This window comes from Polypterus senegalus, chromosome 8 (assembly GCF_016835505.1).
Source record: "Polypterus senegalus isolate Bchr_013 chromosome 8, ASM1683550v1, whole genome shotgun sequence".
Lineage (NCBI taxonomy): Eukaryota > Metazoa > Chordata > Cladistia > Polypteriformes > Polypteridae > Polypterus > Polypterus senegalus.
Window position 1 is genome coordinate 150,948,293 of NC_053161.1, and position 27,169 is coordinate 150,975,461.

Here is a 27,169-nt window from a genome sequence, read left to right on the forward strand (position 1 = left end):
TAGTTGCTTTTATTAAACAATGGATCTGTCTTGTTGCCGTTTTAGAACTTTTATTGATTGGGCTCCAGGAGGATGTGCTTGAAAGCATAAAGCTATGACAGCTCATATAGATTTTTGAGACTGATCTCTGTTGACTTGCAATTACAGATTATTTCTCCTGCTTTGTCCTTTATCATTATTATTAATATTCTGATTTACTGGCAGGAAGTTTGCAGGCTCGTCTCTGTATTTCTCTGCCATTTATCTTGTAATCTTGCACATTATCTTAAACGTCTATAGGGATGGATAGTAGTTGGTGTGAAGGGCGCTATACCTAATGCTTCAGTTATAAATTACCATGTTAAGCATTCATTATGTAAGTCACAATTCAAAACAGATTTATTGTGCGAGTGATGGATAGCTTGAGTAAAACCATGCAATGGCACTGAGGTATGTGTGCTATAAAATAAAGCATTATTGATTGATTGTAAAACACCTTATAATCATATTTGCCGTTATAGATAAAAAATAACAAAGATGGAGGGGCCTAGTCCCTGTAGTGGTGTTTACTGTGAAAGTGCTATATTAAATAAACACGTTTTGGCTGTTAAACAATGTTAATAGAATTCACTGTGTAAGACAATATATAAAGTATAAATTAAATGAGGAAGCATTACAATTATGGAAAGGAACATATAAACTAACAGTACACAGACAGATTATAAAGTGCTTTGTGACTGTATGCAATGAATGTTACCACAGTAAATAACACTCATATAGTCAGGAAAGGTCTATGTGATGTTGTAGACTATGAAAGGCGCCTTATAAAATAAAGATTAAATGACTGGTTGAGTAGCACATCACTCTTCTCACATACTGTACATTAATAGTTCCTTCTATGCAGTAGACAACCCCTGACATTTCCTAAGTAGCGGGCAACAGCTACACTTTGAGTGAAACACAGCAGCCCTCTTGGAGCAAATTTAAAGTGAGCTTAATCCATGTGAATAGGGCTCATGAATAAGTGACATTTGAAATGTGAGATCAGTCAGAAAGCAGCCTGTATTTCTATGGAATTAGTTACTCTTGCCCAAACTTTAATTTCCTGTTCCTCAGAAGACTACCCTTTCCTCTTACAATCAAAGTTCTCATGGTGATTCAAGAGTCTACTGAAAGAGTGTGCATGATTGTGTCATATATGAGGGACTGACTACAAGTTCATATTTAGATCCTCAACTCATATTTCTTGAATATGGAGGGAGTGGTACAGTAGTTAGTGCTGCTAGTTCATAACTCCTTGAGTATGGGTTCAAGGTCTGGCCTACAGACTGCCTGTGCAGCATTTGCACGTTCTCTCATCTGGTTACTCACGCTGATATGGATTGAGACACTAGCTTCTCATGATGCTGCAATGGAAAAGCAGGTTTACAAAATGGACAGAAGGATAGTTGTTCAGTATTAGGAAATTTGAAGGGTCCTGGGTTCAATTCTCAGTTTCTACCTGTGTAGAAGAAAGTCAACCTAAGTCAGATTCTTTTTTACGGTTCTCCCCAAATACTAAGATAAGTGCTAAATTTAAACATGGTCCGATACTATACAGATTTGTCTGAATGTTGTATTAATGGATCCAGCAAACTGATGGATATTTTAAATGGGTCTTGTGTGAGTGTGTGCCTGGATGGATCCAGTAATGCAGTGGCACTCTATCCAGGGTTAGTTTCTGTCTTCTTGTGATGCTGCCTGTTTAGGTTTTTCCTCCCTCCCTAGAAATCATTTAATAGGGTTTGGAAATTGAATTTTGGAAATGTGCACATATGTTTGACGGTACTGTGCTGAATGGGTGTCCATATTATGTTAAGCAGCTTAATTAACTGAATTGGGGTTCAATAATGGGTTAGGTATCAGTACAGTTTAGGCACTTGTTCAGGGTATCTTGCAGTGGAATGGTGTCCCCTCCAGTGCTCAGTCCTGTCTTGTGCTCCACACTCCTTATCAGTAAAATCGAAAGAATAGTTTCAATGGGTCTGGTGTGCACAAGTTGTGAGTATTTTCACGAGTTTCCAACGTGGACTTGAATCCTGTCCCAAGTCAGTTTATTTATTTTGACTAATGCTGCCAACATAACGTTTGGCCTCATGAAACGCTGTAACAGAAAAATCAAATAAGGAAAAATAGACTAACATTTTTTTTTTTAATTCTAAATGCTTGTTTGACTCAAGTACAGCTGATTGAATTCAAGCCATGATCGTGGCCGCTGCACGTCTCCTTCCATCCATCCATTTTCTACACCCGTTTTGTCATGAGCAAGGTCGAGGGGCCGCTGAAACGCCTCTTCAGGTTGAAAAGTGTCGGGTCACCGATTTGTCGACTTGAACGCGCGCTGCGCCAACACGCTAATACAGCACTGTACTTGGTCTTTCGATTGCCCCGCCCCTACGCTAACCACTCACTTACCGGCCTCACCCAGCAGCAGCCGACAATCTACTTCATTCACTTCAGAAGCCTCAGACGGAGAAGTCGCACTGAGAAAAGTTACACGCCTAACAAAATTCTTAGATAGAATCCCTCGGATACCGAAACCATGGCTGGAGTGAGCTCTTGTATGAAGTATTCCATGTTCTTCTTTAACTTCTTGTTTTGGGTAAGCATTTCGCGCTCGCTTCTATACTCTTCAGAAAGCCGAAACGGCGCTCTCTGTTTACGCAGGTGTGGTGGCAGCTTACTTGGTGGTGAGACAGGGGGTCTCCGTGATTTCAGCTTATGGTTCTAGTGTCTTTAAATATACAACCAGTACCTCCAAATAAAATATGAAACTTTTGAGGAAAGAGCCTGCTCCAACAATGGCTAGGTTAGTGTGCTTATATATACACTTTTTAATTGGTGCTTTAAAGAAAGCACCGGTTACATTTTTTAGGCCGGTTTGATTAACTATCACACTTTTAATGCTACTATGCTCTGCCTATATCTAAACTAATTGTGTGTAATGCACAGTTTTAGTCATTTAAAAACCTGAACACACGTGCAACACTGCGCTTTGTGGCGCTCGGGGAGTTTTCAGGTGAACTCCTCGAGCGCGTCTTGAAGCTCCATTGGGGTGACTTCGCTGGATCCTTTATTTTTAGCTAAATGTAAACTGTCTGGCATACTTGAACTCATTCTTCACGATTCCTGATTCATTTCGGGTAATCGACACGGTTAGGAAATATTGACATTTTTGGTTCTCTTGGTCTTCGTGTGACCCAATTTCACTCTTTTCACCGCAAAAGCCTTCAGAAGACGACGAAGTGTGTGCATACTATATGAAATTCACGAGTAATCACGCGGCAGAATAAATCGTAACATTTTAGGATTGTTGCCAGGGTGTACAGCGCCCGCTGGTGTCCACTCTCTAATTGGATACAGTACTGTATATACACTCTGCGAGAATGGTGTCGGTTTCTCTACGGGAAAGGAGAGGGGCTTTGTGGAGGTGGAGAAGAGGGAAATAGTTTCGGGGCGAGGCACATTATACAGTTTCCCGAAGATATGCTATAAAGTATAAACATTTACTCCTCTGTTATTTTAAAATAAACCTGTCTTGTTAACTTTTCGACTTAAAGTCGCAATCGACATTTTATCAGCTTTGTTTTGCACGTACTTCTAACAACCTGCTTCTGTGACGTGCGAGGCGGGAGTCGGCCTATTCACCTGCTACTGTATCTTGTATTTCCGACCAGCTCAAACAAGTTCAGACTGGGAGCCTGAAGAACGGGACTTCACACTTAAATAAAGGAGCCAAAGTGGGTTTTCGGAGTGATGCAGTAGGGGGAGATTCAGTTTGGTTCCCAAAAGCACCATCCACATAGAAAGAAACTTTTTATTTACATCAGTAACGGGTTCAACAAACAACCGTAAACAGATGGTAGCAGGTTTGTGGAACCCAACGAGTTATTGTTTTAAAATGGACTCCTGCTTCTTACAATAACCTTAGTCTAGGTTATTTTAATCTGTTAGTATCCTGTAGCTTGCTATGTATGTCAGCTTTGCACAGAGTAGGAACCTTTTCAAAGCCCCAAAAATTTCTTTAATAAGGAACCGCAAAGTTTAATTTATAGACTGGGTTGTGTGATTCCTTATTGACATTTCATAAAGCACCATTTTTATAACTTTTTCTGTATGGTAACAACCCCAACTTTTTAAAACACTTTATTTTGGTGATAGATGGCATGCAGCTTTTATATAAATTTACCCAAAGTTCTCTGGAATAAGTGTGTAGCATGGTGGTGCAAGAGTTTGCAATGCTGCCTCGGCAAGCACCATGGCCGTGAGGTGTAATCGTGCGACGCTGCCTATTGGGAGTCTGTGCGAATCGAATTAAACGGCATTCTCCTCCCTTGATTTAATAAAAGAGAGGTAATTGATAATGGACCCCAAGATGGGTTGGTGCCTGGTTTGGGGTTGCTGCTCCTTCCGACACAGTGTTGAGCCCCGCGACCTTAATCAGTGTTAGAATGTGGGTGAAACTTTTATTGTTTTGAATTGGTTAATGTCTTATTTTTTTTAATCATTAGGAAATAATGGTCTGTGGTGTACTGCGGTTGTTACCTGGCTTGTTTCCAGTTCTGTCAACATAGATACAAGCGTTCCCCAAAGGCGACCCTTTGATTTAAGTGGGTTTGAGGCTGATGAATTATGTTTGCATTTATTCATCAGAATTACCCGTTCTTGTCAACAATCACAAGTGCACCAGTTTCCTCATTTCTACAGTTTGACTCCATTCTAAATTCTAAAGTTCTTTTCAGATAAATCGCAGTGGTTTCCCTATTTTATATCGAGGAGGTGCAGTGATAACAGTAATCGTCAGTGACCCAATGCATGAACACTTCTGACTGGTCCTGCCCCATCACACAGCCTGTAACGAATGCTGTTTTATTATCCTCTTCTATATTTTGGTGACATTCTCTAAGGCATCTTGCAACAGTTGATATACAATTGGTTACACTTCTTTTGTTCCAAATTAAAGAGAAGTGAAGTGACTTGCTCATGGTCGCACAATGTCAGTAGAGTGTTCTGAACCCACAAACTCAGGGTTTGAAGTTGAAAGTCTTAACCACTACGCCAGTGTATTGTACAATGCCCTAAATCTTTCCTAAGATATATACAGTAAGTTACCCATTTGATGCTTATTTTTTTAATGTGGCAACGTTTGTAGATTTGGGGGGTCATGTACCATACAATGTTTAGGCCAACTTGTGAGCTCCAATTGGTCAGCACAAATCGCAAGAGAGTCAAGTCGCTTCTTGCAAGGTATTAGATACATTCAACGTGATATGATTTTCTTATGGGCTCCTATGGCTGTGGCTGGCTTGCATTTGTCACATATGAGCACTCCTTCAAGCTGATTCTGTGTTTCAACTCCTATTGATCAATCGGGAGGTGATCACATGTTTTCTGCTGTGCTGTGAAACGTCTATTATGGTACAGAGGATAGACTTGTCATGTTGTAGCAATAAAGCCATCCACTGTATGCATTTTCATCCGAGAATTTTCATGATTGGCTCCTCAAAGAAACAACACAGAGGGACATTTCCCAACAGGTACACATTCCTGATGACATTACATAATTGTCTCCTTTTAAAAATGAACTGAAGAACAACATTGACAGAAGAAATTGTTATATGTCGCAAGTGTCCTTTTTAAAATCGAGCTCCCTTTGACAAATCTTTACCATTTATTTGTTGTTCATGGAGCCTGTTAAAGATCTAAAAGGTTCTTTCTGGAAACTTTTTACGTGGATGGTTCTTTCGGAAATGGTTTGCCCGTGTCATCTCCCTTGAAAACACAGGTCAAAATGGTTCTTTAGAAGTTACTGTTGTTTTTCTTTAGGGTTTTTGATGTATGCGTGTCAGGTCAGGTTGGGGAGCATGTACTGGTACAGCGCATTGCCGCACCCACCAAATGATGAAACCACCAGGATCCTGGTTGGCAACCTTCCAGGCAAACACGCAGTCCAGGTCCACCTTCTGGAAATGACCCTAAATCTGTCACAGCCAGGTGTGACGTAGGCATCCTGTTGGCCTGGTCCAGCCACTCCGGTCCTCAACGAGGGTCCTGTGAGCCGGATCACCCAGTGGGAATTGCGCCACATGGCTGTAGTGCCGTAACTGACGCTCGCTCACACTGCAGGTTATGTGCCTTGTTCGGGACTCTGTGAGCAACACAAAGTCAAACCAGCAGTAAACAAGGATTCTCCGAAGAGACACAGTACCGAAGGAGTCCAGTTCATCTTGGGTCACTGGATAGCATCCATGTCTTGCAACCATATAGATAGACAGGAAGCAACCAGGACTGTAAAGACTTGGACCTTCGTCCTTTTGCATAGATATTGGTAGCGCCACACACCCCTTTCCAGCGACCTCATAACCCTCCATGCTCTCCCAAACCGTTTGACTTCATAGGAAGAGTTACCAGTGACATGAATGTCACTGCCAAGGTAAGTAAACCTCTCAACAAGGTTGACATTCTCTCCGCAAACAGACACACTGCTGATGGCTGTGACCAAGAGGTCATTAAAGGCCTGGATCTTGGTTTTTCTCCAGTTCACTCACTAGCCCTGTCACATGGACTCCTTGCTCAGTCTAATCTAAAGTCAAGATCAGTGAATCTTTCTTTGCCAACAGATGCCCCACAGCCACTGGACCCCATGACTTTGCCCAATACCTAGTTCATATTAGCATTGAACAGCTTCTACTCTGTTCAATGTATTTATGAGAGTGTGTGTTTATTTTTATGATCCCAATGGCAAATGCAGATGTGAGGGCTCAACCACTGAGAAAGCATGCAAGGGGAGTCCAGCACCCAGAGCACTTGCCCAGCTGCCCATGTCAGTAATTGGGCCATGGACCATGCCAGTCCACTTCAATCCATTCACTTACTAAACTGTTGCAGGTACACACCTGTTGCAGATAGGAAACATTATTGGTTTATTACTTTTACTGATATAAGAAAGCTCAGACTGAAATACACTGTAGTCTGTCAAGTATAGTTTAAACTCTAAAGCACTAGGTGAAGTGGGCTGTTGGGGTCATTGCACAAACTGTCCCGGATTTATGAAGTTGATGATCTGTTATAATTTTAGATGTTCAGTTTTCAACATTGGGTGTGAGTGTGTTTTTTGTATGTTATGATGTACTGCAAAGTCCGTTGTTAATGGTGTACTTTCTATTTCTGTGATGGCAGTGGCTATCAAGCTCTATCCTAAATAGTCCGGCTCCTTTCATATTACATGCACAGTTAGAAGTCAGTCTTAAGTGTTTTTGATTTGCAGAGAAAATAGGCCATACTGTAGTGCACCTCAGAGCTGACTTTGACTTTATTGCCTTAAAACCAAACTTGCAGAGATATGAACCACTTGTGAACTGTTGACTATTTTTCCAATACAGCGCAAAGTTACCAAACATTAAGAATAAGCAGATGCCACAAATCTATTTTCAGTGTTATTAGGTGTTTTGGTGGGTGTTAATGTGGGTGGTGACCCATGGGCATGGCACTGTTTCATGCCAAAGGAACATAAATAGTAGAGATGGGCTTTTCTAATTTGTATTTTGATGCTTTGAGAATGACCACACCTTTATCCTTTTGAAGTCCTACTCATTTTAAAAGGAACGCAAGCATTTGTTTTGCTCACCCACCAATTTAAGGTAATTGTGACTGCTCTTGCCCTACATGTGAGCATAGAAGGCATTAAATTGACAGTTTCCTCAAGAAAAGAGTTTTAATTATTTGAGTGCAATCCGGTGAAAATGTGATTCATTTTATAAAATGCATCCTGCCATTGACTGATGCTCGGTCCACTGTTGCTCCATGTTGTGAACAGAAGCCTATGATGCCAAGTATGATTGCCTTCTGCTAGGGTGCTGTGCATTATGTGAAGAGGAAGAAGAATGATAAAATGGGGATTAACATTGCAGCATAACTATAGCACAGAGCCACTCTTAGCAATGGTGTTGTCGAAGACTTGTGTATTAAACATTTTGAGGTAAATGTGATTGTTTAATTATTTAAATGTCTTTTTCATAGTATGGATGTAGCAAAATAAACCAAAAATCTTTGCAGATCATCATTTTGTCATGTTTATCTTCCATCACTTTATAAGACCTGAAACTTAAGTAGGATTAAGACTACTGGAATATAGTTGTGAAAATAGCATTAAGGACTAAAGTGTGTCATTTTGGTCACACAAGCTCAAAACATGTCACCTTGAGAGTGACTGCACACTGTCAGGCACCATTAATGCCAGGTCAAATTCAGCACCCCTCAGTTCTAATTTGGCACCAAATAAAATCTTTCTGAAAAAATATTCAATTTACAGAGATTTCTGGATAAGCTATTTATTAGGTCAGTTTTGTCATGTGCAAAAGTACAGTGAAATTCTTTCATGTGCTAATCAAGTGAGTATTACAGCTGTCTCTTACCTGAAACATCTCAAAATGCAATTTAAAACACTTTCTACCAATTTGTGCATCAAGTCATGAGAAACTTAAATCATTTTAAGTAATTAGTTCCCTGTCTGAACATTTCACAGAGCGGAATTGTCTTCCAAGAAAGTTCAGGTATCTGAGGGAAATGCTCATGACATTGGAACCAAGTCAAAAATGAAAAGGGAGGATATAGCAAATGAATAGAAGTAACAGTTGATGATTAATTCTATCTAAATTAACCCAAATATGTGACCTTGTATTCAACTTGTATCTTCATATACATGCTTGTTCAACTGCTCAAGGTTTTTGATTCTAATAACCAAGTCATTCTGCTCCCCAGAGGGTCCAATTGGGCTTCTCTGTGCCTGTGGAAATACACAACTACCCCAGCCTTGCCATTTCTTTTTATGACGTATAATGAGGTCTTCAAGAAATGCACATTGGTTATGCTCTTGCAGTGATTTTAACAGCCTAATGACCTGTAGGTGAAAGCTGTTTTTGAGGGGTTAGAAATTAAGCATGTTGGGACTATGCCAGTAATGGGAGACCATCTAGGGAAACACTTGGGTTGCTGCCATAAGATATGTTTGTGAAGCCATCAGGGATGCTTAACTGGTGGTCTTTATGTGATTCCCAATGCCGCGGTGCAGTGATGGGCTGTAAATATGGTGCCGTCCTTTGGATGAGACATAAAACCAAGGTCTTGGCTCGCTGTGGTCATAAAGGATCCATGGGCATCCTTTGTAAAGAGCAGGTGTATCCCAATGACTACAGTAGGCTAAATTGCCCATCACTGCTTAGTCATTCTGGCCCTCTAATCATCTTCTGTCTCTAACTGGCTATCTCTTTCATCCCTTCAGCACCTAACAGCTAATGTGTGGTGGCTACCATTACATCATTCAGGTGGATACTACACATCCAGAGGTGTTTTGTGACTCCCCACTCACTATGTGAAGCACTGAGTAGGGAGAAAAGCACAATGTGAATAATTATTATTACACAACATAACAGTGGCTCAGATCAATAGTTTGCTGTTCTGAGGCTGTATTTGATAGGTCTTGGATGTTGGGGAGCTGTATACTCATTGAGAGAGGTTTCCAGGCTGTCATGGACCTGCTCAGGATCAAGTAGGCTTAAAAAATTGTATGGCACTCCATTAGTATTTTGCACTGAGTTCACAATCCTCTGTGGTGTCTTACAACACTAGGCTGAGAAGGAGCCATTAAACAACTGTGTACTTGTACAAGCTGGAGCACATAGGCGGGGACTTCCAGGCTTTCCTTCCTTTCTATCTGAGAACATAAAGATGCTGGTAATCTGCCTTGCTGATAGCCAAGATGAATTGTGCCCATTTTGTTTGGTTAATGATATTACTCCAAGCATTTTAAAAGTTCTAGTCTTCTCTGCATCCAAAGTAGATGGGAGTTCATTGTAATACCTGATTTCTGAAGTCTATTACCAGCTCTTTGGTTTAGCTGATGTTGGTGTTCTGGCAAGTCTTTTTTAATGATCTGAAATACAATATTGGTGTCATCAGAAAATTGGGAATATTGTGTTGGAATTGTCAGAGGTTAACAAAGAGGGAAGGCATGGTTGGACTTAGGAGGCTGAGGTTGTCTGGTGGATTATCTCGGGTTGAGGATCAGCTTAGAGGAAGTGACACTGCCAGTTTGCAGTTGCTGTGGTCTGCCAGTTGAGAATTTCGAAATTCTACTGCAGTGCCCTGATCATGTGAAACCTTGCTTCAAGATGTCCTGCATTGCACGGCTGCAATCTTGAATGCCCCTTGTTATTGAATTCATGATAGTGCCTTTTTATATTTTCAGAAATGAAGAAAATGACAGTGGTATTCTACTCAATCATATAAAATAAGATTCAATCAAAGTGAAAACATAAATACAATGATGAGCGAAACAAGATTCAAAAAGAGATAGGAGAGATGGGGACATTTTTTTTAATTTTTTTTTAAATGGAATTTTAATAACCTGAGAGTCCATGCTTATTCTAAAAAGTTTGACATATCCCCTAAGGAAATCTGTATTTTTTTAATTTGAAATCATATAAAATGTTGCTTACCCATGGAGGTTTTCTACAAACCTCCCAGCTAAGCCAGATCAGTCTGAATGCTAGTAGAGTGTTATCGGGCCTCACTGTCAATTTCTCCCTATGCACTTTGATGCCATCCTGCTTACACCAAAAAGCAGTTAATGGATTAGGAGTAATTGCCACCAAGGCTCTATAAAAACTGTGTAAAGCTTTTTTTGGTGCAAAATGATGCTAATTCAGTGCATTTGCAAAATAGCTGGTGTATTTAACACTCAGGTTGAAGGGTTTTACCCTGAGTTTGTCACTTGTGAGTGTGGTCATCCAATTTTGGTCTTGGTGGTGCCATAGGCCACCTCCTTTAATATTGACCCTTGACTTAAAAAAAAAAATAAAAAATAAAAAATTAAATAAATAAAATAAAATGTTCATTGATTGATTAGGTTGCAAACAAAATGTTTGATTTGTTATGTGTTCCTCAATGTGGTGATCAAAGTTGGAGGAGCACAAGATAAAAAAAAAATCCTTTATCCTCTGTTGAGCACTGTAATATATTTTTGGAGTATTTTCAGTCAAATTATGACCATATATCAAGGTTTCTGTACCAACCGTTCCTCATCTCAGTTGACCGTTTCTACTTCTAAATCTTCAGTTTATTTATCTAAATTTAAGTCCATTACATCAACTTGTATTGCTGAAGTAATATCTAAATTAAATCAATCTACTTGCCACTTAGACCCTGCCCCTTCTTTACTGGTTAAGGGTTGTACTGATAAACTTTCCTCTCTAGTTTCTCACTTTATAAACTGTAATTTCTGCACCTGTGATTTTAAAAACTGCTGCTATAACCCCTGTCTTTTTTTTTTTTTTTAAAAAAAAAACCTGGCTTAGATTTGTTACAGCTAAAATTGCCAAATCTCTAATCTTACATTTTATGGCTAAGATCTCAGGAAAGGTTGTTGCAAGTTTAAATCATTAACTTGAGCAGCATGACTTGCTTTAGCCTTTTCAATCTGGATTCAGAGCCCTACATAACTTTGGCTACCTTAAGTAAACCAGTTAATGACTTACTTATGACTGTAGATTCTGGGATGGCCGCTATTCTAGTTCTCTTTGACTTAAGTGCAGCGTTTGATACAGTTAACCATGACATTTTGTTGTTCCCAACTTTTAGCTGTTGGTATCCTTGGTGCTGCTCTTACTTGGTTCACATCATACCTCAGTGATTGCCAGTATTATGTTTTCATTAGGGAAAACCTCTGCCACTACTTCACTCACACAAGGTATCCCTCAAGGGTCAGTTTTCGGTCCAATCCTCTAACATCTATATGCTCCCATATAGATGTTGGGTGATATTATTTGTCAGTATGGTCTACGCTTCACTGCTATGCTAATGACTTAACTTTATATAAGTGTTGGTGCAACTGCACCATCTTCACCTGTTGCACTGACTGATTGCATTTGGGAAATCAATGATTGGATGACAGATAATTTTTTACATCTTAATCCTGATAAAACAGAAATCTGATTAATTGGTACCAAATCTGTCCCCACCACCTTTTGTGGGGTAAAAATTGACATTAATGGAATCCTGGTTGAACCCTCAGCATCAGTCCATAATTTGGGTGTCATCTTTGATCCGCTTCTTACTTTTCAACCACACATTAGCTCAATAGTACAGACAGCTTTTTGTCATCTTCACAACATTGCTCATCTGCATTCTTTCCTCAGTGTGAAAGATACTGAAACACTCATTCATGCTTTCTTCACTACCTGTCTGGACTATTGCAATGCATTGTTTTATGGCCTCCCGACTAAATATATCAATAGTTTACAATATGTTCAGAATTCTGCTGCTCGTCTACTTATACACACTAAAAAAAATCTGCTCACAGCACTCCTATCCAATATGATTTGCATTGGTTACCAGTCTTCAAGAATCAAATATAAATTTATTCTTCTCACCTTTTAAAGCCCTTCATGGTTTAACCCCTCATCTATCTGAGCTGCTGCTTCCATACACTCCTACTTGTGCATTAAGAGCATCAGACTCTCACTTACTCACTGTACCCAAATATGGGTTAGTAACTTGTTGTTGGCTCACTTGTTGTTGTTGTTTAATGCAGTCAGTCCACATTAAACGAGTAGATGGTCAAGTCCGTGCCCGAGGGTCGATGTGCATCTTGTCTGATTTGGGAGTTTGACAATCAAAAATAGGCCAGTGTGATTATGTCCTCTAAAGGAGTGGCATCCCATCTATTGCTGCCAGGATGGGCTTCAAGTAAATAACCACCCTATGACTCTGAAAATGTTTGGAAATGGGCGATTCAGAGGAACTTCAGAATAGGAAGTGCACATTTAATGAGCTTACCTCGTGTAAGCTGCTATTCTATTTTTAACACTTGGTCGACTTTTTTCTAAAGCAAGTTTAACTTTTTTTTTTTTTTTTAACCTGAGGCATTCGCACTTGCATATTTGCTAAGTGAGCCAGTGTGCTGATGAATAAGTGATTACATAAAAATCAATAAAGTTTAGAATTGTGCTATTGGCTGGCACTGTGTACAGGAAGTATATTTGCCTTATACCTAGTGCTGCTGGGATGTCTCAAACAGGATCCTAGGGAAGTTAACTATTGTAGCCAAAATCCCAGATAGCCACTTCAACAAAAGGTGACCGCTTTTAGCTCTCCTAACCATATAAGTTACTTTCCCCATATTTTATATAAGGGATAACTCGGATTTGTGACCTAAAAAGAGGGAAGCTTCTTTCATACAGTGGAGTGCTTCCCAATGCAGCTTTGCAATTGGTTATGTTTCTTTTGTTTTTCAATTGGAGCACAAGCAGGTGATGTGACTTGCTCAGGGTTACATGGTGTCAGTATTGGGATCTGAACAAACAACCTCCAGGTATAAACTCTACCACACTGCCTACTACACTGCACATGTCACTGCAGCCGTCATGCCCATTTTACTCAAAGAATTTCAAAAGCAGTTAGTCCAGAAACCATTGCTTATCCACTGAAAAGCCTGAGTGGTTATTAATATAGCAACTTGCATGATGGTAAGCACTGAACTAGTGAAAATGTTTGCACTTCCCTACTTGGGTCATTTAGCAGAGTCACATTTAGTGTTTTCTTTCTCTGAAAGTAGCCCATACATTTTAAGGTGTTTGGAGCCCTCTTGTCGTTAACTGCATATGTGTCATGCATTTAGTCCTTTTAATAGTTGGCTATGGGAGTGAGGTAACTCTGCAGTGCACTTTGGCCTCCTTCAGAATTAACAGTTGCTGCCAGGATGGGCTCCATCCCCCATGACCCTAAACTGAATTAAGTGGGATTGAGAATGTTATTGCAGCTGATTTTCAATAAATACATAATGGCAAAAAAGTGAGGAGTAAAACGGATGTAGAATTTGGTCCAAGGTGTCCATCTCTAATATTAGATCATGGGAGATGGAATGCGACTTCACACCCCAGCTGGTTGCCGTGGGTGCCATTGGAGGACGCAGCAGGGGGACAAAGGGTTTTCTATTTTGAAGGAAAAATAAGAGTTTTTATTTGACCCGGAAGTGCTACGGAATCACATGGACAGAAGAATAGAAGCACTGCTGGGTCGAGCACTATTTAAAGGACTGTGGGAAACCCAGCAGACGGAGCCGGAGTTGGGAGGGATTGTGACAGAGCTGCTGGGTGGAGAGGAGGATTGATTTGTTTTGTTTATTATTGATTTATTGTATATTGTGGAGGTGCTTTGTGCATGTTATAGGAGAAATTAATATTTCTGGGACTTTTACCTGGTGTCTGGACGTGTTGTCTGCGGGTTTGGAGGAGCGACAGTGACCCCTGGTGTCACACATCTCTTGCATTCTTTTTAATTGGCTTGCTATTAAATAACCAAAGTCCTTAATTAGCAGCCAAACATACAAAATGAGCCAAAATACAACTGGTTAATCAGAGTCCATCAAAGAATATTTGAAAACCAGTAATGGCATACTGCATACTTTGCCTTGAGCATTCCTAGTTTTCATCCTATTTCTCTGTACGTTTAGCATTCATTTGCTTAGAGGTTGATGTGCTTGCTGCTTCCTGAGCAGCTCTTCTTTCCTCCACCCTAGCAGCGTGCTTCTTCTCTTCTTTCGTCTGCATCTTTTCACATTAAAACTGATTAAGTTAGTTTTGTGTTGCAATTTGTACGTTTTCTTTAATTTTTAATTATCTTTGATTTAAGATATGAAGGGGAAGTGGCGGCGAAGGTGGTAGGGATGAAAACGGTGCCCGTACACTTGTGCCGCACGGCTGCCCTGCTGGCCGCTGCTGGGAGTTGATTCTACAATTTAAATAAAAAGAGGAATAACCTTTGAGGTCAATCATCACAGCGAAAGCAGATAATAGAGATCATATAGTAAATGTGTACCAAATTTAAGGTCAGTAGATCAAACGGTTTGCCAGTTACAGGTGATTTAAAATCCTGGACAGACAAACGGACAACCATGGTAGCGTATCCTATAAGAAGATAAAGAAAGGTGAAGGTCTACATAATGTTGATCTACTCTTGTCCACAAAAAATTGACAATGCTCGGCAAGCAGGGAAATAAACAGTTTGGGAAATGTAGTGAGATGGTAGAATGAGAGTACCAACAAGCCATGGAATTTAAGTTTAATCATCAATAAGAATCGGCTTCTAATTAAAAAATTGGTTGGAATTTTGAGGCCCTGACTTGCCTTGGTCACCTGTAGGATCATTTCATATCTCATGTTTGGCTGCCTTTTAATGAAAAGAAACAATTCAGAGGATCTAATCTTGAACAAGGCAACCAAAATGAACGGCAAAGAAGTTAAGAGCAGAAATTAAGAAAGTGTCGGGAAGGAAAACCTGCAACCCCTAGTTAGGCAGTCTGTTTTTTTTAGAATGTACCTAAGGGTGGCTTTGCGAATATCTGCAGAAGATCCATGCAGTTAACTAAACAGACTTGGTTGGTGGACTCAAAAATGGCCCCAAAAAGTGTTCATTAGTGAGCAGATTTTTGGTTATGGTTTTATCTATTAAGTAAAATTCCAATCTCCTAATACTTATGGATCCTGCTAAATCAATTCTGGCTTGTCGGGGTGCCTCCAGTTATCTTGGCAACATTGGTGTAAGGTGGTAAACTAGCCTTGGAAAGGGCACCACCTCCTCACGGGGCATGGGACCACACTGGCTTATTGTGGGCTAACAGGCACATCTTTTAGAATTGTGGGAAGAAACAGTCCGGTGTTGTGGAGATGTGAATATGTGAAGTTCTTATCCGGTATGCTGGAGTGTTTAAGTAGGAGTACGGTCCCTTGTGCCAGTGTGCGATTTCAGTCTCTGTATCGTTTTTTATGCACGCAGTGTACAAACCATACAGTTTGTTGCTAGGAATAAGCCATAATTTCCATAAATTCTGTTTGTGGCTTTTTTTTCTCTTAATCAGTTGAGTTTTACTAAAGATTACACAATGTGGTGGTTAGCATTGCAGTCTACAGTCTCACGAGACTGGCTTTGACCTGCCCAATGATATTCAGTCATGTAAATTGATGTGATCTGGCAGGTGGCAAGTCTGAGAAACGCAATGGCCAGAAGTAGTGTAATGTGACCTTGGCTTTATAAAACAGCATAAATATCAAACAAAAATGATAAACTTATGCCAGGGCATTAACCCTGGGTGAACCATAACACTGTTCAAGGTTAGCAGTGTCATTGTATGAAAAAGTTTTTAGACACCGATGCACTTTATTTTCCAACATTTTCCAAGTTTTTCTCACACCCAAAGAATTGTGCAGGGGAGAAAGGGAAGAATAAATTCTGTAATTTCTGGAAGACTTTAACAGTTCTGTCTCTTCTCAGAACGGACAAACATGGGGTCCTTTATTTGGCGAAACACATGCCCTTTAACATCAGTGATGTTTCCATTTCCTTTCCTTTGTCCAGATTCTAGGACAACTTTAAGCTTTCTTAGCATTTTTACAGCATTTAGGAAAGGGAGTGGTTTGAAATCTTTTAATGTGTATGTGCATGAAAATACCTTTTTTTTAGTGCAGTTTTTTTCCTTTTGTGCATTACACTGAAGTACAGTATAAAATGCGCTTTTTCTTGACAAAACTCTCACAGCAAAGCATCTGATTACTGGATAATTGATGATCTTGTTTCCTGCTTGTGGTGGAGCACAGTAGTTAGATCTAGGTATCGTGTGTGTGTGTGTGTTGTTCACAGTCTGTGCTTTCCTCTTCCTGACACCATCCCTGCAATTAAGGGAACTTAATGGGAATTTCTAAATCCTCAATGTCCAGTGCAAGGCAGCACAAAGCCCTGTATTGGACTAGATAAATTTACAAAATAGAGATCCTATTTTTAACTTGCAATATTCAGACACCACCTCCAGGCCTTGTACATGCTTTATTGTTACTACTTTTAAAATTGATATTCACTGGCTAGGTATCCATACTTTTGAGCAATTTAGTGTGAGGTCATTTGGTTTGTTTTCATGAAACTGGCATGAAGTCCTTTCGGATAGAGTTAAGTGTACATAATTTTTTCCAAACCCAAAATTACTAACTCCTGCTAAAGCAAGGAGGAAAATCTGTCCAAGGTGAACTATACAAATAGTAAAGAGTAAGCTTTTATTTCTGTCCCATAAGCTCCAAAATTCTGAACTATATTTAGCTGTCTCTTGTCTAGAGTGAATTAAGTCACAAAAACAAGTCATGTTGGGGAGCATGCACCAGTACAGTGCATTGCTGCACCCACTAGATGAAGAAACAACTCCGGACCCTGGTTGGCAACCCCCCAGGTGGAGATGCAGTCCAGTCTCACCCTCCGGAAATTACCCTCTATCTGCCACAGCCAGGTGTTACATGGGTGAGCCCCTGGCCTTTTCCAGGCACCCGGGTCCCCAACAATGAGGATCGTACGAGCTGGATCATCCTCGGGGAATCGCAACACATGGCCGTAACTGACACTCCCTCACAATGCAGGTAATGTGCCTCATTCGGGACTCCATGAGCAGCCGCTCATTTAGCACAAAGTTAAACCAAACGGTACCTGAGTATTTTCCGAAGGGACAAAGTACCAAAGGAGTCCAGTCTTTGTCTCGGGTCACTGGATTGCATCCATGTCTCGCAACCATATAGCAAGACTGGGAGCACCAGGATTAAAGACTTGGACCGTCGTCCCTTGGCATAGATATCGGGAGCACCACACACCCCTCTCCAGCAACCTCATGATCCCCCATGCTTTCCCAGTCCGTCTATTGACTTCATAGGAAGAGTCACCAGAGACACGAATGTCACTGCTGAGGTAAGTAAACCTCTCTGAGGTCGACACTCTCTCTGCAGACAGACACAGTGCTGATGGCTGTGCCCAAGAGGTCATTAAAGGCCTGGATCTTGCTTTTTATCAGAACACTTGCAAGCCCAGACACTTGGATTCCTCACTCAGTCTCTCAAGCGCCCTGATCAGAGCTTCCATTGACTCCACAAAGATCACATCATGGTCAGCAAAATCAAGATCCGTGAATCTCTCTTCACTAACAGCGGCCCCACAGCTGCTGGACCTCACAACACTTCCCAACACCCAGTCCATACACGCATTGAACAGAGTAGATGCAGAACACACCCCTGACGAACCCCAGAATCAACTGGGAAAAACACAGAGGTCCTGCCTCCACTCTGCACAGCACTCACAGTACCAGTGTACAGGCCGGCCATGATATCCAGCAACCTTGAGGGCATCCCGCGAACCCTCGGGATGTCCCACAGGGCAGCTCAATCATCACAAAGACAGTTACTTGCATATTACGTTGGGGGTGTTAGAGGTTTAAGAAGCTGGACCACAAAGTTAATTATAGGTGGTAAGTGGGCTGGCAAAAGTTGTTTTTTTTTTTTAGTGCAGCCATGACACTGTCACTTGATAGTATGCCATGTGGCTTAATTTGATATGACAACCCAAGGGAATTCTGCTTTCATGAAATGGAGGCCATTATGCAAAGTCAGTCAGCTTTGCGCAAATGCGTATTAAGAAAAAAAAAACAGAAGGTGGCGAGTTAGTTTACACCAGACTGCTGAACAGGTTGTTCAAGCTAAAATTTTGAGCTACAAGCTTAGCTGAAGTCTGGGGTGGCAGGCTGCTTACTAGTTCACACGGATATCTGACTCGGATCTCTCTCTCTCTCTCTCTCTCTCTCTCTCTCTCTCTCTCTCTCTCATGTTTTATGGCTAATTGTCTGTTGCAGAAAGATTAGCATTCTGGTGCACAATGTGTGTACATTGTAACAATGCTTTTATACATAATGCCAAAATGGTTTCAAATATAAGTGTGAATGAATAGAATTAGTCCTCTATATACACCACTTCATAGGTAAAGAGGGGAAAAATCTTGATTTGACACACTTTTGTGTGTGTATGTATAAATAAAATAAATAAAAAAATAAAAATAAATGTGGGGTGTGTGTGTGTGACATGAATGATTGAATAGTTTACTTTCAAATAATGCAAAGAGTACGCGACATGTGTTTCGCCCTAATTCTGGGCTCATCAGGCATACACACTCTGGGATAGAACCTCTGGCATCAGAAGCGAAGCCTCTTTACGTTGCACCACAGCGTGTGGTTCGTTTGACAGCATGCTGAAAGAGGGCACCGTGGCGGATGTTTGCTGACTTGCAGACCCACCACAAACTTTACCTGGTAGGTGCGAATGCCATGTGTATGTAAAAAAATAAAAAATAAATAAATAATTTACCGCAGTCTTATACAAAGCTAACTCCTTTGACGTCTTTCTGTACAAGGTACTATATAAGCTAAAGATGTGTTGTCCAGTAGTTCATGAAAAGGTTAAATGACAGAAGCAAATGGTGTCAGTGCCACCAACCCACTGCACAAGTTTAGAAGGGGAGGAAATGACTCTTAGCAGGTGGAAGAGACCTTAAAAGTGAGCAACAAACAGGTCGAGATCCAGCAAGGTGGAGGCTGCAGTCCAGCTGCTTTTCCCGTTTTAGCAGGCCTCAAATGATGGTTACTTTTGGGAGCAGAGACGTGGGCTGTATTGTCATTTACCTGTTCTTCCCTGGAGTTTTGGTGGTTAAGTGACGTAGCTTATGGACCGCGGCATACAAATACTCTGCTGGCAGCTGAAACTACTTTCCATCTCTGCTCCTGATATTTTCTGTGGGGTTTTGTTGCGAGTGTGAAAATCATGATGAGGCATGTCTCTTTACATGGTGGTTTTTGTGAGATTGAATCAACTGCTGAAATTGTCTGGGGTGCAGTACATTTATTTTATTTTTACTGCTGTATTTATATTCTGTAATTCTGCAGCACGTTGATGCAGTGGTAGTGCTGCTGCCTCGCAGTAAGGAGACCAGGGTTGGCATCCTGGTCCCTTGTGTCTGCATGGGTTTCCTCCCACAGTCCATAGGCATGCACATTAGGTGGATTGGTGATACAAATTGGGCTATAGTGAGGGACGGATAGTTTCTGTGTGTGTATGCACTGCAATAGACTGGCACCCTGTCCAGGGTTTGCTCCTGCCTTTCACTCCGTGCTGACAAACCCTGCCACCTTGTTCAGGATTAAGTGGGTTAGAAAATGATAATTTTCTTGTGCTTTGACATACTGGCAATTCTATACGTGGTTTGTTTCTGCCTAACACTCAAAGCTGCCAACTTTAAGAATTTTATGATATGCCGCCCAGAGTGCTGTAACAGATTGGTGTCCCATCTGGTTTGGCTTCTGCCTTGTGCCAATACTACCTAATCATGAATTGGATTAATTGGAGTTGCTTAAAGTGTCCGACTTCCCAAAATGTATCTCGTAAACCTAAGGGCTGTGCACACACTTACCTTTTGGGAGTGCTTGGTGAGCATAGATTTCTTCCCTGCATGTAGAAAACTAAAATACAAGTAGAAACTGGCATGTTGGAACAGCAGTAAGGTTTCAGCTCCCATGTCCTCATGGTCCCATTTAATTTAATTTACACTCGTTTTGTGTGAGGTTTGCACTAGTAGCTCTGCTTTTCCTCTCATCCCCAAAATCCTTAGTGGCATTTCTAACTTTGCCCCATGTACTGTGGTGGACTGGTGCCCTGTCTGAGGTGAATTGCACATTGAACTTGATCCTGCCATGATAGTTACTGGATGCCAGAGTGTGTAAACTGGCTTTGAGAATCTTGTGTGTGCTATTTAATAAGAGGTAAAAGGGTCAGAAGTGCAGTTTTGGGTCATTTTCATGCAACATGCACATCACAATCAATAGAGAGAAAACATTCTTCATATTCCAGAAATATGCAGATTAGGCTGGTTGACCCCCAGATGGCTAGTGTTGGTGTGACTCGTGACAGACTGAAATCCCCTTGTGGTTAATGTGCTGTGGATGTGCTTTAAGAAAGCGTGGAGTCTTCTGCAGTGGGGGTTTGTGTATACACAGTATGGTGCACACTGAAGGTTTGGTTTCTGCATTGTGCCCAGTGTTGTGAAGTTTGGTCTCAAGCTCCCTACAGCCCCAAATTCAAGTAGGTGGGTTCAATGAATTGATGGCAAACCGAATGATGAGTTTGGGGAAACGAACCTTTTTCAGTAAGACCGTTGGGCATAGCAAGATGCTTTATAGGTACAGGGCCGCTGTGGAACTTGGCAATGTGTCACTGAAAGAACTGCATGGTGACCTGAACTGCAGAGCTTCTGCTCACTTAGGAGGTCTGACAGAACTGGCCCAGGACTTGGTTTCTCCTGGGTCAATGTACTGCCCAGTTTACACACAAGACAAACTGCAGCTCTCCTAACCCTGTGGATTCTTAGCTTGACCCCTTCATCCTCTTTAAGTGTTTCCGTGCCTCCCAATGCACATCTATTACAGTTAATGCCACTGGAATAGCTAACCCCTGGAAAAAATCTTTCCAAATATCTGTGGAAAGACCAAAATCTTTCTCAAAAGTGCAGGGTGAGAGACAGTCTCCCAGCCACTATCCAGCTTAGCACATAACGCTGCTTAGTGGTCCTCATTTCAAGTAAAACTTAAACCAGATGTGTTTTGGTATCCACAGATGTGATGTTTCTTTTTCTTTTTTTATATAGAGCTCACAATTCAGGATCCTCATACCAGGCATCACCAGAGGAGAGGGGTGAATTTCACAACCCAGTCTTGACGAGCATAGCAAGCTCTATGGTGTGTTTGCATTCACATTTCTGAGGAAATAATTGTAGATGGTACTTGTGATGCCTGATGTTCCTGCTTTATGTAAATTTATAGTTTGCACTGGGATGAAATGTAAGATACTAGTCCCCCCGCCCCATCCCCAGACTGCATTAAACAAATGTGGGTTAGATTGTTGTGAAAATACAATTAAACTAAGCTTGAGTTCACATCCTATTTTGTTTGAAAGATGCAATCCAAATGCCAATTCTGACTGACTTGACAGTTTTAATTATTGTCCTTCTCTGCTAATTTGGGTAGCTTTGTATTTTCAAAATTGTCCTCCTGGGATGTGTCTCTCTAAAGGGCGTTCGCATTAAATTTCCGACTTGGAACCTCCTATTTCCTATTTTTTGGATAACAGCACTTGGATGCATCATAAATCACCAAGGTCTTTTTTTCAGTTTCTGTATGAGCCTTACTGTTGACCGTAAGTGACTCACTTAATGTGCCTATATGCCAACTGTTTGCTTGAGGTGTATGTGTGTAGTGGTTATAAAGTAATCCGTGACTTCAGAAAGTATTCAGATCCCTTCACATTTTGTTATGCTGTTGCTTTATACTAAATACATCCATGAAAGTGAAAGTAGGATTTTTAGACGGTTTTGGTTGCGGCAGGTGGATTTGTTAAATTAAACTGAAATCTCTGACTCAAGTATTCCGACCCTTTCGCATGCCATGACGTCTGGATGAGCTTAATTCTGTTCTGCCGATCATTTGATGTTTCTACACCTTGCTTGGAGTCCATCGGTGGTCCATTTAATTTCCTAGGACATGATAATGAAAGACACACGCCTGTCTACAGTATAGAAGGTTCCACAAATGAAAATGTGTATTGGAGCAAAAAAAACAAGCCATGTCATCAAAGGAATTGCCTGCAGGATGCAGGGTTGTGATGAGGCACAGATCTGGGGAAGGAGACAAAAGTCTGCAGCATAAAGGTATCCTAGGGTACATTCTTAAATGAAAAGTTTGGAACAACCATGACTCTTCCTAAAGCTGGCCAATGTAAAGTCCACTAGGGTTTTAGCCCACACAAGTTGTATTGTGCCCAGCTCATATACCCACTTGAGTTAGCTTCCTGCCTCTTGTGTCTCTGTTCCTAACAGCAGAAAAGTGCTTGTGTTCTCTTGGCCCCACATTCACTGGACTGCTGACCTCAAAGGACTTCAGTTTAAGTAAACTGCTCAAAAAAATTAAAGGAACACTTTGAAAACACATCAGATCTCAATAAGAAAAAGAAATCCTCTTGGATATCTATACTGCTATAGACTGGGTAATGTGTTAGGAACGAAAGGATGCCACATTGTTTGATGGAAATGAAAATAATCAACCTACAGAGCCCTGAATTCAAAGACGCCCCAAAAATCAGAGTGAAAAAATTATGTGGCACGCTAGTCCATTTTGCCAAAATTTAATTGCAGCAACTCAAAATTGTACGCAGCACTTTGTATGGCCCCTGTGTTCTTGTATACATGCCTGACAACATCGGTGCATGCTTCTAATGAGATGACAGATGGTGGTGTGGGGGATCTCCTCCCAGATCTGGACCAGGGCATCACTGAGCTCCTGGACAGTCTGAGGTGCAACCTGGTGGCATTGGATGGACCAAAACATAATGTCCCAGAGGTGTTCTATTGGATTTAGGTCAGGAAAGTGTGGTGATCAGTCAATGGTATCAATTCCTTCATCCTCCAGGAACTGCCTGCATACTCTCACCAGATGAGGCCAGGAATTGTCGTGCACCAGGAGCCACTGTACCAGCATAGGGTCTGACAATGGGTCCAAGGATTTCATCCTGATACCTAATGGCAGCCAAGGTGCCTTTGTCAAGCCTGTAGCGGTCTGTGTGACCCTCCATGGATATGCCTCCCCAGACAATCATTAACCCACCACCAAACTGCTCATGCTGAATGATGTTACAGGCAGCATAATGTTCTCCATGGCTTCTCCAGACCCTTTCACTTCTGTCACGTGCTCAGGGTGAACTTGCTCTCATCTGTAAAAAGCACAGGGCACCAGTGGTGCATCTGCCAATTCTGGTATTCTATGGCGAATGCCAATCGAGCTGCATGCTGCTGGACAGTGAGCTCAGGGCCCATTAGAGGACATGGGGCCCTTGGGTCACCCTCATGAAGTCTTTCTGGTTGTTTGGTCAGAGACATTCACACCAGTGGCCTGCTGGAGGTCATTTTGTAGGGCTCTGGCAGTGCTCAAAACCTTTCCTCCTTGCCCAAAGGAGCAGATACTGGTCCTGCTGATGGGTTATGGACCTTCTATGGCCCTCTCCAGCTCTCCTAGAGTAACTGCTTGTCTCCTAGAATCTCCTCCATGCCCTTGAGACTGTGCAGGGAGACACAGCAAACCTTCTGGCAATGACACGTATTGATGTGCCATCCTGGAGAAGTTGGACTACCTGTGCAACCTCTGTAGGGTCCAGGTATCGCCTCATGCTACCAGTAGTGACACTGACTGTAGCCAAATGCAAAACTAGTGAAGAAACAGTCAGAAAAGATGAGGAGGGAAAAATGTCAGTGGCCTCCACCTGTTAAACCATTCCTGTTTTGGGGGTCATCTCATTGTTGCCCCTCTAGTGCATCTGTTGTTAATTTCATTAACACCACAGCAGCTGAAACTGATTAACAACCCCCTCTGCTACTTAACTGACCAGATTAATATCCCATAATTTTCATTGACTGTATGCTATACTCTGATTAAAAAGTGTTCCTTTTAATTCTTTTGAGCAGTATATTACTGTTCTTAAAACTGAGTAGTTCACTGCATTATGGAATTTGGGCGTGTTTAACTATATTCTAACCAAAAAAAAAAAAAAAAATTGGGCCTTTTGAGAATCTGACTTGGTAACTGAAATGGATTCTACAACATGAGTGACGTGAGATTTTTTTTTGTTTTTTAAATGGATGTTTTCATATTGTTTGCTCTTCTTCAATGCTGGCCCCCATTCTGTTTAACTGGTACCTGTTCGTTCTTAACCTAGGAATTGTAACTCACTTGCAATTTGTTCTGCACTCTTCACTTGTGGTGGTTTATCTGTGTACCCTTGTCCTGAAACACTTGCTCTCAAACAATACCCAGACTATTTATTCAGTTATGTTGACTTCTTTTGTAAGTCACTTTTGGATAAAAGCATCAGCTTAAGCAAATAAATGTTAATGGGAGCCTAGAGGTTGCACAAGGGTCTACCATTTGAAACGTTCAAGTGTACTGTTTTTAAAATATATACATTATTACATTTTCCCCTTTTTGTTTTTAATGATGTCAATCACTGGACTCATGTTTGTTTTTTCTCTTGTTTTTAAGGTTGCTGGGTGCATTATCCTTGGGGTGTCCATATGGCTCCGTGTGAACAAAAACAATCAGGTAAGTCTGGAGTTTGTGTTTTAATGTCTTTTACCATCCTCTAACTTCAGACCCCTTGTTTGTATCTCTTCAGGTACAATAAACAATTTTAGATGTGCATGCTAACCCCACTGAATTTGTTAGTGTTTGTTGGTTGTTAATTTAAGCATCTGGAGTGTAATTTTCGTGCAATTTCAAGGTTGCTGATCACACATATGACAATTATTTGATTTTTTTTTTTTTTTCTTTAAATACACTTGTCCTAACTCTAAGAGCCACAGAGTTAAAAGTGAAGTGAGCATGTGGGGCATCATTTTAGACTATGTTAAGGTCCGTAATCGGGGCTATCTTAACAGTATCATAGGCCCCCAAGCAAAGTAGTTGGTGGGGCCCTGTTTTGATGGCAAACCAGAACCATACGTAGGCATCGGAAACATCATGGGCCCTTATGGCCTGTCAGTAATTATTTTTGTTACTTGGGGATTTAGCCTTCTATGGACCTCTGAGAGGGTGAAGAATGACAAATGTCTATTTCAGTCAGAAAGATTTAGACTTAAAATGTGTGCTTTCATTTAAATGTTGAAAGATTTCAAATAAGATTTCAGACAATGCAGTTCTTTGTTTATGTTTTTCAACCTTAATATCTTGGGATTGAAATGAAGCCTATAGAAATAAATTGAGTTGAGGACTGCACAAAATGAGTTTAATTTACTGAAACTTACTGTAGCAAAGCCCATTATGCCTGTGACAATATTCTTTTTTTGCTGCTATGCTACCTATCTTGTAGCATCTGATGTTTGTGGTAATTGTTTGAAAGCCATGTCTCTAAAAATGACTTCAAGTGTTTGCACAAAAGAAGGAAGCAATCTGCTACTGGTATCAAGTTACACCAATGCCATTCACTGCAGCAGTTGCTCCTGATATTTTTAAGTTAGATGTGAAGATGGCTGCCTCCAGAGACGGGAAAACTTAAATTGTTGAGCCCCGAAATGCAATATAAATGGTGCCTTTGAGGAAGATTTGTGTTCCTCTGAGACAGGATGACCACATCACACTTTAGATTACAAACTAGGTAAAATAACTGATCAGTAGTCTATCACCATCATGACTGACTTGCTGGCTTTTTCTCTAAGTGTTCAATACTAATATTTAATGAGGAAAAAAAATGTATGGATAGATGGGGCAGGCTCATTCCTGACAGCTTACTTACAAAGGTTAGGCAGGTGTCATTTCGAAATCCTACATGTAACAGTCATAACTGGAACCTACTTACGTACATATATACGGCCATAGCCTGCAGCTCGGTCGCCGTGTGAGGCAGAGTTGCGTCACCCATCACCACGCCTCCCACGTAATTGACTGCCTGCCCATATAGGGCCATCCGTCAGCAGCAATCCAATAGACACGCTGCTGCTAAATATTCGCGGTTGAAGGACTGTGCTTATGCAAACGAAGATGAGATGGTCAGGGATAGACTAGTGTTAGGCACAAACTCCGTGAAAGTGCGAGAGATACTTTTAAGTGCTGGGTCTTAGCTAACATTAAATAAAGCCGTGGACATCGCCAGATTGCACGAGATAGCACAAGCACAACTGAGAACCTTCGATGCATGTACTCCGAGCAGCTCACGTGAACCAACTGTGAACGCAGTGCGCAGAGAACAGGCAAGAGCTCCAAAGAGCTCTGAACAAAAAACGCATTACACAATTGAGAAGGCAGCAAAAGAATATGAAGTGAGTGACGCATACAAGCATATTCATAAGTGCAGTTACTGTGGAAACAAAGCACGGTGTAAAACTTAAGTTTAAATTAAGTTCATCGACATGCTACCGCTGGTGTTTATCATGCCTACGACGAATACGATATTCGCGAGATACAAGTTTAGTGAGAAGACGCAAGGTATAAACAAGACTTTTGATCACTTTGTAACACAGTCAAAATTGCTGTAACGAAGTTAAAATTGCTGGTGAAGGACTGTGCATATGCAAAAAAAGATGCAGCAATAGAATATGAAGCGACAAATGTATAAACGCATGTTCATAAGTTCACCTACTGCTTAAACAAACCACATGGTGGAAAAAGTCAATGTCCAGCTAAAGGAAGACAGTGTAAAAAATGTGGTAAATT

General features: G+C 41.1%; 1 protein-coding gene across 1 annotated transcript in view; it reads left to right on the forward strand.

Annotated features, from left to right (window-relative positions):
- Window positions 1-2,428: 2,428 nt before the first annotated feature.
- LOC120534611 (tetraspanin-8-like) overlaps window positions 2,429-27,169 on the forward strand; it is a 48,278-nt gene continuing 23,537 nt past the window's right edge. The window contains exons 1-2 of the mRNA XM_039762200.1: window positions 2,429-2,620; window positions 25,004-25,063. Coding sequence (XP_039618134.1) covers window positions 2,561-2,620; window positions 25,004-25,063 — 120 coding nt within the window. The 5' untranslated portion in view covers window positions 2,429-2,560. The remainder of the gene's footprint in view (window positions 2,621-25,003; window positions 25,064-27,169) is intronic.